The sequence below is a fragment of the Chinchilla lanigera genome, unplaced genomic scaffold (genome assembly GCF_000276665.1).
Source record: "Chinchilla lanigera isolate Chin_1 unplaced genomic scaffold, ChiLan1.0 scaffold00048, whole genome shotgun sequence".
NCBI lineage: Eukaryota > Metazoa > Chordata > Mammalia > Rodentia > Chinchillidae > Chinchilla > Chinchilla lanigera.
In genome coordinates, this window is record NW_004955449.1 from 15,948,185 (window position 1) to 15,960,730 (window position 12,546).

General features: G+C 36.4%; 1 protein-coding gene across 2 annotated transcripts in view; it reads left to right on the plus strand.

Moving 5' to 3' along the window:
• Positions 1-554: 554 nt before the first annotated feature.
• The window catches only part of Cytip (cytohesin 1 interacting protein), a 29,903-nt gene continuing 17,911 nt past the window's right edge, over positions 555-12,546 (plus strand). The window contains exons 1-3 of one of the 2 annotated variants that reach the window (XM_005393410.2): positions 555-825; positions 9,434-9,483; positions 10,270-10,324. In XM_005393410.2, the coding sequence (XP_005393467.1) occupies positions 652-825; positions 9,434-9,483; positions 10,270-10,324 (279 nt within the window). In that variant the 5' untranslated portion in view covers positions 555-651. The remainder of the gene's footprint in view (positions 826-9,433; positions 9,484-10,269; positions 10,325-12,546) is intronic. The other variant, XM_013518801.1, reaches the window with a different exon arrangement.

Below are 12,546 nucleotides of genomic sequence, written 5' to 3' on the forward strand. Positions count from 1 at the left end.
CTCTCCCTTCCTCTTATCCCTTCCTGCGATGAAGCATAGTTCAGTGAGGACAAAGAATACCACCGAAGATGTAATGAACGGCCGCAACTCAAGCGAGAGTTAGGATGTCTTTTTGACGAACCTTAATGAGCTGCGGTGTATTTCAGGGAAAGTACATTACAAGCCCTTTATGGGAGAACGTCACGAGCAGCACCTGTAATTCTTGTTTATAGTCTCAAAAACTGTTAGCACCTCCTGGCTTTTGCCTTGCACTGCTAATGTTAAGTAAGAACATGGATGGGAAATAAATGGCAGAACTGAGGAAGTTGTGTTTTTTTCTTTTCCTTAAAAAAATGGCAGATGGTATTTTGAACATAAATAGCCATGAAGCATAAAAGTATATGAGTTTTGGCTGTTTGAGGGAGAAAAAAATTGATTTTTTTAATTGTAAAAAATTAGCTTGAGGTTCTCTCGGGAGTTTAAAAAAAGCAGTGAGTAAAAGGAGTGAACTGCAAGATAGCGTTTGTGTAACAAGTGCCTCAAACCACAGAAGTCACATGGGCTCTTTCTGCTTTGCTACTTTTGATTACCCATCAGAGGCTTGTACATCTAGCTTCCCCCATCCTGCAAGGCCACTCAGCCAGGTGCCAGATGGAGTAATCTTTATTCACAATGTCTTTACAAAGGCTTCTGCAGCAAAGCAGCAATGGCAATTTGGTGGACTACTGCACCGGTCCTGCGTATAGCTCTTCCCCTGCACTCACAAGCAGTCTCAGGATGGACGACAACAGGAGGATTCAAATGCTGGCAGACACAGTGGCTACTTTGCCTCGGGGGCGAAAGCAGGTATCGTTGTTATTTTGTATTCATGTTCTCTTGAGACCAGAGTGATGTTTGTCTGACTTGAAGCTAAAAATGTTACTTTAGAGACTTTGGAATTAGTCACTGAGTATGAGAGAGGGGGAGGTGAGACGCACTGGACAGAGATTTGACACCAAAATCAGACACACTTTTTTCTTTTTAACAAGGCAAAACTTAAAAGATTGCTTTTCTCACTTAAAGAGGTGCTTGGGTAAAATGAAAATTGTTGCAGATAACATCAATGCAGGTGGTTTATATGAGAATCATTGGTCTTTTTCTCCCCTTATTCTCATTTATTCTTTTCCTCCCGTCTGCACTCTCTGGCTTTGATGGTCATTTTAGTTCATAGTCAAAAGAAAATACTTTTCCTTAAGGGCAAATTTTGTTGACATTGCCAAATAACTGTTGCTCCTGGGAACAAAACTTTATTGGATACCTGTGTGCCAGATGGAACACTAAGTCACTTGCTAGCTGTGGGATCTTGAGCAAGTCGTTTGTCTTTCTAACATTTGGTTTCCTTTTTCTAAAATGAAGATCATAATAGAAGCACCTTAACTGGGCTCATATACAGCCTAAGTATGGACGTGTGCAGTGTCTAACACAGTGACTGACACACAGCATGTGCTCAGTAAGAGCTACATTATGTTATTTTAAAATTTTATTACAGAGTATTTCTCTGGGGTGAGAACCAATTTAAAAAATATCTGTATCTAAGTAATTTATTCAGATTTTATTTATTCTTCAATTTCTAACATGCAAAAAATTAACCATACTACCTGCTTAGGTCTTACTTATATACTTGTACAATCCTAAGTGCAGATTTGACTTTAGACAGCATGTCTTCAGAAAATATGTAGAATTGCTTTAATGCATGAATTTTGGCCCTTAAGTTTCAGGTTTAGATCAGGTAGTTCTCTGAATCCTTCTAATTTAAAGATTAGAGAGTTACAATCATTTTTCAGTGATGTATAAGGCTGACTCATTAATATTTTTTACAGTTAAAATAAGGGCATAATTTGCCATATTTTAAATTATTGAGGGCTGGGGATTTAGCTCAGTGGCAAAGCGTCTGCCTGGCAAGTGCAAGGTCGTGAGTTCAGTTCCCAGTACCGGAGAAAAACCAAAAAAAAAAATAAATAAATAAAAAATAAATAAATTATTGATATTTTTGAATCTAAAGTAAATTCATGATAAACAGTTTAATATAGTGATGAACATGTTTACCAGTTTACAACCTGTCTGAAAACAAAGTATCATGGGAAATACCAACATCTTTATTATTTTCACATATAGGGCAGTCCAGTTTACTTTCTATTTTTCATAAAGCTATCAGACTAAATATTGCTCATTTGGTAAGGCTGTGAGTTAATACTTTTGGGGAAATAGTTATTGCTCAAGCAATACTTTAATTCTCGAATCAGGGTGGGAACTTTTCATCCTGTCCTCTGCAACTGAAACTTTACTCATTTTATCTGCTTCTCTGCTCAGCCATTTCCGCAGAACAGTTTCAGAGCACCTACAAGGGGTTAGACATCATGCTTCTTTTAGAAGGTAAAAGATTAGAAAAGCACATTTCCCACGTAGAGAGAGTTTATAATTCAGGACGCAGGATGAGTAGCATTATACCACGTAAAATGATATAAATACTTGCTTCCAGGTAACCCAGTCTTTGAATGTAGCTTTGAAGCCTCTTTAGTATTGCACAGTAAGGAACAGTTAATGCTGAAGCTCATTACCTGGTACTCTGGGGTGTAATAACACGACAGTGCATCAGGAAGACCCAGTGCATGTGTAGGAGGTGAGAGGAGACCACAGAGCAGGTTGCTTTGCAGAATACTTCAACAACTTCCCCAGAGAAAGCAGACAATTTTCTCTGGTACTTATAAAGGGTCAGTGGCAGGACACTCCATGGATAGGAAAAGCCCACAGGTGCTGAAGTCTATTATACAATAGCATAGTGTTTGCACATAAACTACACACATCCTCCTGTCAGGTCTAGACTACATAGAATGCCTAATATGATGTGGAAGCTACATCATATAGCATTCACATCATATAGTTGCCAACTTTATTGTTTAGAATAATGACAGAACAAAGTCTGTACATGTTAGTATAGGTTTCTTATTTTCTTTCTTTTAACTATTTTCAATGTGTGGTTGTTTGAATGAATGGACACAGAACCTGTGGGTACACAGAGCTGACTATAATTTGACCAGCACAAAAGGCCACTGAACCTATTTGAGCAGTAGAGAACTTTAGGACTCTTATTTGAGAAATGTGGTGGACTGGTGAGTGAAGACTAGTATTGAGGGAGGAAATTTTTGCAGCAGTTGGAGAAAGAGGAAATGAAGCAATGGAGAAGAAACAGAAAGATTTGAATATCAAAGACAATGAAGATGGAGGATGCATATCTTGTTTTAAGCCTAACTGAAGATGCCATGAGTTAAAAAGTCAGTTAGTAAGAGAGACTGATTATTGAAGGATGAAAATAAGAAAAATTTAGGCACATGAGATATGTCTGCATATGTGTAGCATATCCATATATGCAAGCATGTACACAAAATTCATACCAATGAATTTATGCATAGCTTTATCTTTTTAGTTTTTCTTTTCTTCTTTCTCTCATATTAACTCAAATGATAGATTTCCCTCCTTACTGATGTAAAAATTGCTTTTATAAAAGCAAAACTAAACCCTTTGAACACAATACTTTTGATTCCATACAATCATCATCAGTGAAATTTTGTTCAAGTTTATCACAACATTTCAGAAAGTTCCAAATAGGCATTCACTTCCTATAACTGAATTTTGGAAAACAATCACCCTTTTGGCATAGACTAAATAGCAGGCAACAAGATCCCCTATGAGGCAATCCTACAAGCAGGTGTGTCTCTGCCTCCTGTTATTTTCAACACTTTGAGGATTGACGTCAACAATTCATACTTCTCGTTATTGCTGGCTTTGGTTTCTGCAAAGCTACATCTGGTTAGTCTCTAGTTTCAGGTTAATCTGCAGAATCAATTGGGTGTTTACATTAAGATTTGTTTAAAAATGGATTTCTAGGTGTGAATATTATTTCAATAATTTCATTTGTAGGAAGTGCCAGACATTCAGAAGAACTCATCTTAAGCATAGTTTTAGGACAGAAAATTTCTGCAATGGAAAACTCTGTAGGAAAAATATAAAAGGAAATCAGGACAGTATTTTTAAATGTAATGAAGCCAAAGAAGTAGTGATTATGTCTGACTACCCATTCTTGTGAATGGTAGGTTGCTTTTGGAAAGTAGTTCTCATTGACTTCTGGAGTGAATGCTGGAGTGAGAAGCAGAACCTGACCTAGAAATATGAAGCGCCACTGTGGACTAGGGTGCCACCAATGTACTTTCTTTTCCTAATTTGCTTTCTGCTATGAAGTTATTACTGAGTAGGCAGCTCCTGGAAGGCTGACTTCAAGTACAAGTTCAAATAAGAAATTTGTGATAAATTTTGTGCCAGGTACATTTTTTGGTTGGTTTTGACCTTCAGAGGCTTTCATGGCATTTTAGCACACCTACCAGGTTCTATGTCTACCAGGGGTACCCTACATATATCAAAGCACTTGATCATTTCATGATGGTTTTGGGTAGAAAACTGTGCTCACTCCACGACAAAGACAAAATAACTTGAAAAATATTCTTTCAACCATGTAGTGGCATGTCTCGAGCAGTATCCAAATTTTCTTGAAAAAGAGGTCTACAAACCCATGATTAGTACTTCTGGGAAAGGGCAGCATTCCATGTAGGTTCTTTGGGGGATTTTCAGTTTTGGAACTTGAGTTCAGCTTCATTATTCTGTTATATTTTTGCATAGTCTGGGGAACCTTACTATTCTAGTGCTCTAGACTTAAAGTGGGGGAGGGCTATGTCCACGGATCAGCTGGGGAGGGAAGGTGAGGCAGGGGACCGCAAGACCAGAGCACTGAATTTTGAGATGTTTGAAACAAAAATAAAAAACACTCAGTCACCCCCACCCCACCCCACCCTGCCCTGTGAATCAGTATCCTCCCTTATCCCACCTCCAACTCTTTTTGGAAATGTGTACACAGAATGGGGACAAGGAAGTAACAGTCTGCAGTTCAGCAACAGAAGAGACTGCAGTGTTGAACTTGGAGCTTCTCCGAGCCCAGCTAACTATCTGGCCTTGCTACAAATTTCCCTAACTCCTGCAAACTGACAGCTGAAATGTTTGGTTTTGGCTTCCCACTAAGAAAGCCTTGGGAATCACTGAATAGCAGGAGAAATTGCATTTTGAATATTAATGCCCATTCTTTTAAGTCATCTGAGTAAAAACAGAAGAGCAGTCATAAGTTCAACCTCAGCCATCATTACATTTACTGGCTAGAGAGGAGTTAAGGAGCTTTGTCTATTCAGCAGTCATAACTGAATGTGTAGTTTGCAAGTCTGCCAAATTGCAAACCTAGATTTCTCATATTAGATAATGTGTAATAAAAGACAGCTGTTGCCAGCATATGTTGTGAATTACACACCAGTTCCTCATTCATGATTTTTGGTGCCAGCACCAGAGCTCTGAGAAAAGGCTGGGAGGGTTGTCTGGGAAACATTCACTCCTCTGGTCCCACTTTTAAACAGGACTGCTCACCTTAGGGTAAAGTCTTTCTGAAGCGCAAGACCTCTGAGAAGACTTCACATGCTCTTGTCATTAGGCACCATAGCCTGTGGGCAAGCAAAGCGGAATCCTGAGAATACTTCCAGGTCACCTCAGTGTGAGAGCCCAAATCAAAAGCAAAGAGTCTGTGTATCAAGATATGGCCCATGTCAGATAATTTAATGGCACCTAATTCATTTATATTGCATTTTATTTATATATTAGGTGCCTAAAATATCTTTGTGGCTAGTGCAGAATGGAAACTAATTTATAAATTGGCCTAGTCTGATGTTTTTGTCCCTGATAAACCAAATGAGTCATTCCAAAACCTGAACATCTACACTCTTTCTCATGTTATTAGGGAAATATTTTTTTCTTTAGTCAGTTAGTTAGATAGAGAGGTTAGAAGGTAGAAGAGAGGGAAATTTTCTTCCCCCTAGAGGACTCCGATCTATTTTATGGATCTAAATACTATAGATTTGAAACTATAGAAATGACTTTTATTTAGAAGGTAGGTTGGAGGAAATCTTGAATCTCCTATCACTGTTGATTGTAGATTGGGAAAATGGCATTTAAATTGCCAAGACTGGAAATTTTAATAACAATTTGTTAATTCATGCCACCATTTATTTATTTAGTAGTTATAGACATCATCTTACCTTTCTTTGTCTTTTTTCTATACTTCTTGTTATTTTTGGATATTTTTCCCCTATTTTGTTTGTTTCGTTTCATTTTTGTTGTTGCTATACCTTTGAGATTTAAACATTTTTTTCTTACATTTTTCTGTGATTAGAGTTTTTCCCTATGAATATTTAACTTATAGAAGAATGAAGTTAAAGAATGTTGTAATATATTCTTCTGCTCCAAACTTGAATGCTTGAATTTGGGTCTCCTTTCCCCATTTGTTAGTAGTTTATTTCTGTGTCTGTTTTGCACTTTCTCTGCTCCCACACTATTCTACCTCTCATGTAGGCTCCCGGGGTAAAATATAAAACACATTCTCCAAGAAGTCTGTAGCATACAGATGAATATCTACAAAAGTAAAGTACTCAATCAAACATGCCCTTCATATTAACATGCACATATATGTATACATATAGAACTCCATATTTATGAACGTGTAAATGCTGATTGTAAGGGTAGTTCCTTAAAAAAATAAACCCTAGTCGTCATTGTATACGACATAATTCCACGTGGCTGAACTGAGTACATTCTAATTTGAATCAGGGGTGGAAGAAAAGCCAGATGAGGATGACGAAAAGAGACAAAAGAAAATGTGAGCACAGTACAGTGCTGGGATTAAAAATGTTCGAGGACACTGCTTTTTAAAAATTTTTAAAAAACATTTTAAAAATAAAAGAAGGAAAACATATGACAAACAGACATCCATTTACAAAATCACATAAGAACAATACAAGCAATACTGAGTTACAAAGTGGGAGGAAATTAACATTGGTTGTTGTATTATGTATTTATGTCTTCAAAGTGGCTTCGCAGGAAAACAAATAGAGACATGCAAGATTGATCAAATAATTAATCATTAACTGTTCCTTTCAGTAAAGCAGTAGAAGTCAGTAGTACAACTATGTTAGCTACCCTGTATATATATATATACACATACATAATTTGCCTTTCTTTCTTTTTTCTTTTCCCTCATCCCAGTTGCTCTTTACTTTTGAGCAGTTTACTTTCATTTCACAATGTCTATCATACCTCCTAATTTTTATTCACCTTTTCAGGTTCTTACACTAGTGAGACGATATGTTGCTTACACATGGAGGTCTGATTTATTTCACTTATGAATATGGTCTCTAGGTGTGACCATTTACCTGTAAAAGCCTTGAATTTATCTTTCTTTATAGCTGAGGAATATTCCATTATATAAAAATACCACATTTTTTAATCCATTCCTCAGAGGATTGACATTTGGGTTGCTTCCACAATTTAGCAATTACAAATTGCGCTGATGTAAACATAGGTGTACATATATCGCTGTGAATATGATGTTTTCAGATCTTCTGGGAAAACACCCAGAAGGGGAATAGCTGGGTTGAATGGGACCTCTGGACCTAGTTTTGTGAGGAATCTCCAAACTTATTTCCACAGTGGTTTCACCAGTCTACACCCCCATCAGCAGTGGAGAAGGGTTCCTTTTTCTCCACAGCCTCACCAGCATTTGTTATATTTATTTGTCAACTGTGTTTCTTTGTCTGAGAATTGTGTATTCATCTCAGATGCCCATTTTTGGATTGGGTCTTTGAATTTTGGGGGTCTGATATTTTTTAATTCTTTATATGTTCTAGATAGAAGACCTTTATCCAAAGGAGAGTCAGCTAAAATTTTTTTCCCAATTTGTGCGTTTTCTTTTCACTCTGTTGGTGATTTCTTTGATTGTATTGCTCTCTTTCACAGGAAAACAGCCGACTAATGTAATTGAAAGTTCCGCACCCTTGTTTATAAATAGCAGGTAGAAAGGCACATGGTAACAAACCTTGAAGTAGCTGTAGGTATTTCACAGTTAGTCCTGATAGAGGAAAAGCAGATGCTTTTAACAAGTCTGGAGATTCTTTTTGGGTCTGTGTCAGTCTTCAGAGTGATTTAATGAATTTAGATCTGCAACTGGCAAAAGGGGGAAATATAATTACTTCATATCACATCTATCAGATGAGGTTACCTCTCCAAATATATTAACTTTACTAAAAGTTGGCTGAATTCTTTTATTTTTTTCTTTTTTCTTGGTACCGGGAATTGAACTCAGGACCTTGTGCTTGCCAGGCAGGTGCTTGGGCTTCTGAGCTACATCACCAGCATGGCTGAATTGTTAATAATGGGACATCCCAGGAAATTTGTGAGATTGTTGGCATTTGGTACCTGGTAATTCAAATTCTGTGTAGGCATCTGTGTAACTTGTCACATAGGCATTAATTTCCTCTGTGCATTTTTCTATTTCTCATTTTTATTCTCTAATTTTATTTTTATTTATCTGGACTATGTATTGACCTGTTATTACATATTTTGCTTACCTGTGCTAATCATGTTCACCTGGCATTAAAAACCATGATTTAGCCAGTAGTATAAGCTTATGTTTAGGGCCCTTGGAACAATCTTTGAGGAAGGGCTAAGTAACACTTCTTAAACAAACAAAATAAAAGCAAACATCTACAAACAGTCCCTTGAATAATAAGGTGCTATCTTTTGTTGACTTCCTTTCTATTTACAATAGTAGATGGCATACTGAACGTTTATGTTTATATGATTTTATCCAAAATGTGCATGGGATGAAAGGTGATATTATTTATACTATCTGTATCATTCCTAGTGCCTTTTCTTTTTTGGCTGAAAATCTCATTACACTCCTCTAAAACTATTGCGAAAATAAATCATAAATAAAATCGAAGTTTTGAGTCCTTAGTTTCACCTGAATTATGTTTCTGTATGTATGCATGTTGGTTCTTTAGAGATTGTTTTATCCTGCTAAAAACAGGAACATTGAACTATTACAATAAATACAGTCATTTCATCAGGAACTCCAAAAGCTATCAAGTATTTGAGTACCTAGGTTTCATGCAATTCCGTGGGTGTTATTTTCTCTGGAGTTCAGTGTGACGGTAAATTATTGTGGCTCATCCTTTGGAAGCTATTTGAAGCACAGGTTAGGAATGCAGTACTCTGTGAAAGCTTTGGGGTTCTGGCACATTACACGAACACTTTTGCCACAGTACCCTACTATCCAAGCTCTTGTAATCTTTTAAACAGAATGCCTGAAAGTTCTCATTCCCAATTCTACTTCTTTGCTATCACCAGAAAATGGGAATTACTGCCTTTATGTAAAAATTGTCCGGGAGCTGGGCCAAGGAAAGTGATGAAGAACAAAGTCCTTTGTGCTTTACAATAGTTTATAGATGTATCTTCAGGACCTTGAGATAACTATACTTTTGTTACTTTTCAGCCTGCTTTGACTAGATCAAGTTCTTTGGGTGACTTTTCCTGGTCTCAAAGGTAATAAGATTCACTTTTTTTGATTTTTCACCAAGAAAGACAGGAATATAGCTCTCTAGACTGTTGATAATAAACATCCACATTATAATTTATGAAGTGTGATAAAATAAAATAAATATTTTTTAAAAATATTATTTTTTAAATAAATAAATATTTTTTAAAAATATTATTTTTTAAAAGTGTTTCACAGTAAAAGATATATTACCATTAATTCCCGAAATACTCCACCTCATTTCCAAAGCACTTACCTCATTGCTCTTCCTGGAACAGGTCTGGAAGTCCTATTTTGCAAGTGTCTTTAGTTGTGCTGGTGTGGCTGCCTCAGTGTGCTGAATCTATTCAACACCTTTATCTTTCATGGACATTTTGTCTTTGAAAAGCGCTAGAATTACTGTGGTGCCAAATCTGGTGAATAAGGTGAATGTAGTGTTTTTATGAACCTGCCTTCCCACTGGATGGCATGTAGCAGCAGCATTTACTGTGTTTTTTTTTTATCACATATCACGAAGACTCTTACAAAGAGACTTCCAGAAATGCTTCAGAAAGTGGCAAGAATGATAGGATAAGTGCATTGGAAGTAAGGGGGAGTGTCAGGGGAGATTTATGGTAATATGTTTTTTATTGTAATAAATTTAAAAATTTAAACATTCACTGTATATTCTGATCAATCTTTAAACACAAATATCAGATAGTTTCAATTGTGACAGTTATTTTTAATGACAGATATGTGTCAAATGTGATACGTTATTCTTCATGCAGTTTAAAAAATTTTTTTTTCCATTACAGAAAGTTTGTAACTGTGGAAAAGCAGGACAATGGAACATTTGGATTTGAAATTCAGGTCAGCAGTTTTCAAATCTCCCAGACTTCCAAGGAAAACCATTAGAATACTTAAAGAATAATGAAATTAGGATTAGAGAATGATGGAGACTGTAAACTTCCCTCAATGTAGGGGTTTTGGGATAGTTTTCAAATGGGTTGAGTACTGTCAAGGAAAGAAAACTGTGACACTGACGAAACATTACCCCTGGGTAGTCTCAGCTCCTTGTGCTGACTTGCCTCAGTCTCTAAGCACAGATGATCAGAAATGCTTGATTTTGATCAGGTCTTAATTAAGAGAGTGAAATAGTTTTTACAGATGTGCATGTTACATGCTTGCATTTTGGATGTGCTTGGTATAATGACATTATTGTGCTACATATATCATGCTACATATCAGGTTCTAAATCGTTAGTATTTAACAAATATTTAAAACTGTGTATATGGAATGCATATGTTTATGTGTAGGCACAGTTCCTTTTGATACAGAGAGTTGTTACTAATATAATGAGAAATTTCTTTATTTCAAATGACAATATTTTATAATAATTATTATTTGAAACACTTGAAACTTGGCTCTACATGAAGTTTGCTTAATAATGTATGAAATTTTTAACAGTCCTTATGGGCATTAATCTAATGCCCAATAATTTCATTTCTCATTAACTGTTTGCTTTTTTTGTGACTATATTTATAAAGATAGTGAATTAGGTCAGATGAAATCTAATCTAATTAGAGTGTAAAATCATTCTTTAAATATTACTTTTTTCCATAACACTTATGCATTCCTTTTAGATGTGTTTTGCATAATCATATTCTTATACTACGCTTCAGATTTTAGATCTTAGTTTTTGTGCTGCTTGCAGAAAAATTTGGTGTGATATCAGCCCCACAATTGGAAACTCAGTGTGTATTTTAAGATCAGGAACAGGAAGCTGCTAAGTAAAACATATTTTATGAGTAAAGAAAAAAATGATATGAACCAGGAGAAGGTTATAGGGGATAGAAGATAGCTTCTCCTTTTTGGACTCTAGTTCTTTTAAATTGGGTGAAATTTATGATTTTCCACAATAATTGATAAAATATGTCAAACTGTAGAAGTTCAGTACCATTCCCTGTTCACATAAGACACTATCTTGTTATAGACTCATTGTATGTTTTATGATTCCTTCTTTTTCTATTTATTTGTTTATTTCTTGTCTTTTTGAGACAAGGTCTTGCTATGCAGTTCAAGCTGGCCTTAAGCTCACTTTGTAGCCCAGGCTGGTCTCGAACTCGCAACACTTCTCCTACCTCAGTCTCCCATGATTGCTTCTTTTTGAATGAGAATAATTCTCATAGATGTGTAGCAATTGCTACTGAAAATAGGATAAATACAACAGGCTACAGAGCACTGAATATTTATAAGTCAACATGAGCTAATGGCTTCATAGCTTGTATGTGTTACCTCAGTGAAACAGGAAGTCAACAAATAGGGTGAATGTTTGGGGGGATTTTTTACAGACCAGACAGGATTTTATGTATTCATATCGTGCATCATGTGTCAATTTATATTTATGTCCTAGTCTACTAGGTGAGTGACGTGTTAGAAGAGACCAGATCCACTCTCCTCTCTGGTTCTCCGTGGATGCTAGTTTTACACTGCTTATGATAAGCCTACACTAAATACTTCTTTCTGTAACTTTGGGGCTTCTGTTTTCCTGTCTGTAACCCCAACTTTGTAATGCTGCTGGATATGTGCAGGTGCCTGCTAGATAAATCAGTAAGTTTTCTCTGCACTTTCCTTTCTTTGATGTCCTCGGTTTGATATACCAGAGGGTAGATCCTCAACACTAATGAGAACTGTTACAGAAGTGGTTTCTAGGCAGGGTCAGTTATAGATCTGGTTCACAAACCCCCTAAACTAGACCATCCTTCATCTCTAGAATGATCTGGGCTGAACTGAGCCATCTGGCAGGCTGTCAAAGGGCTCTGATATACATGGACAATGCATTACATGATCTTTGAAAGTTGTTCTGTCATTAAGATACAGGACTCTAGGACTGGAGATATAACTCAGTGGCACAGTCTGGCCACCTGCCCGGCAAGCTTGAGGTCATGAGTTCAATTCCTGGTACAAAAAAGAAAAAATACAGGACTCTATCTACCTTGTAGATTGAGGAGAAATGTCTTAGGTTGACCAGCTCAGGATTATATAAGTTACTTGAACATGACTGACTCAGGATTGATAGAATGAAAAGGAAT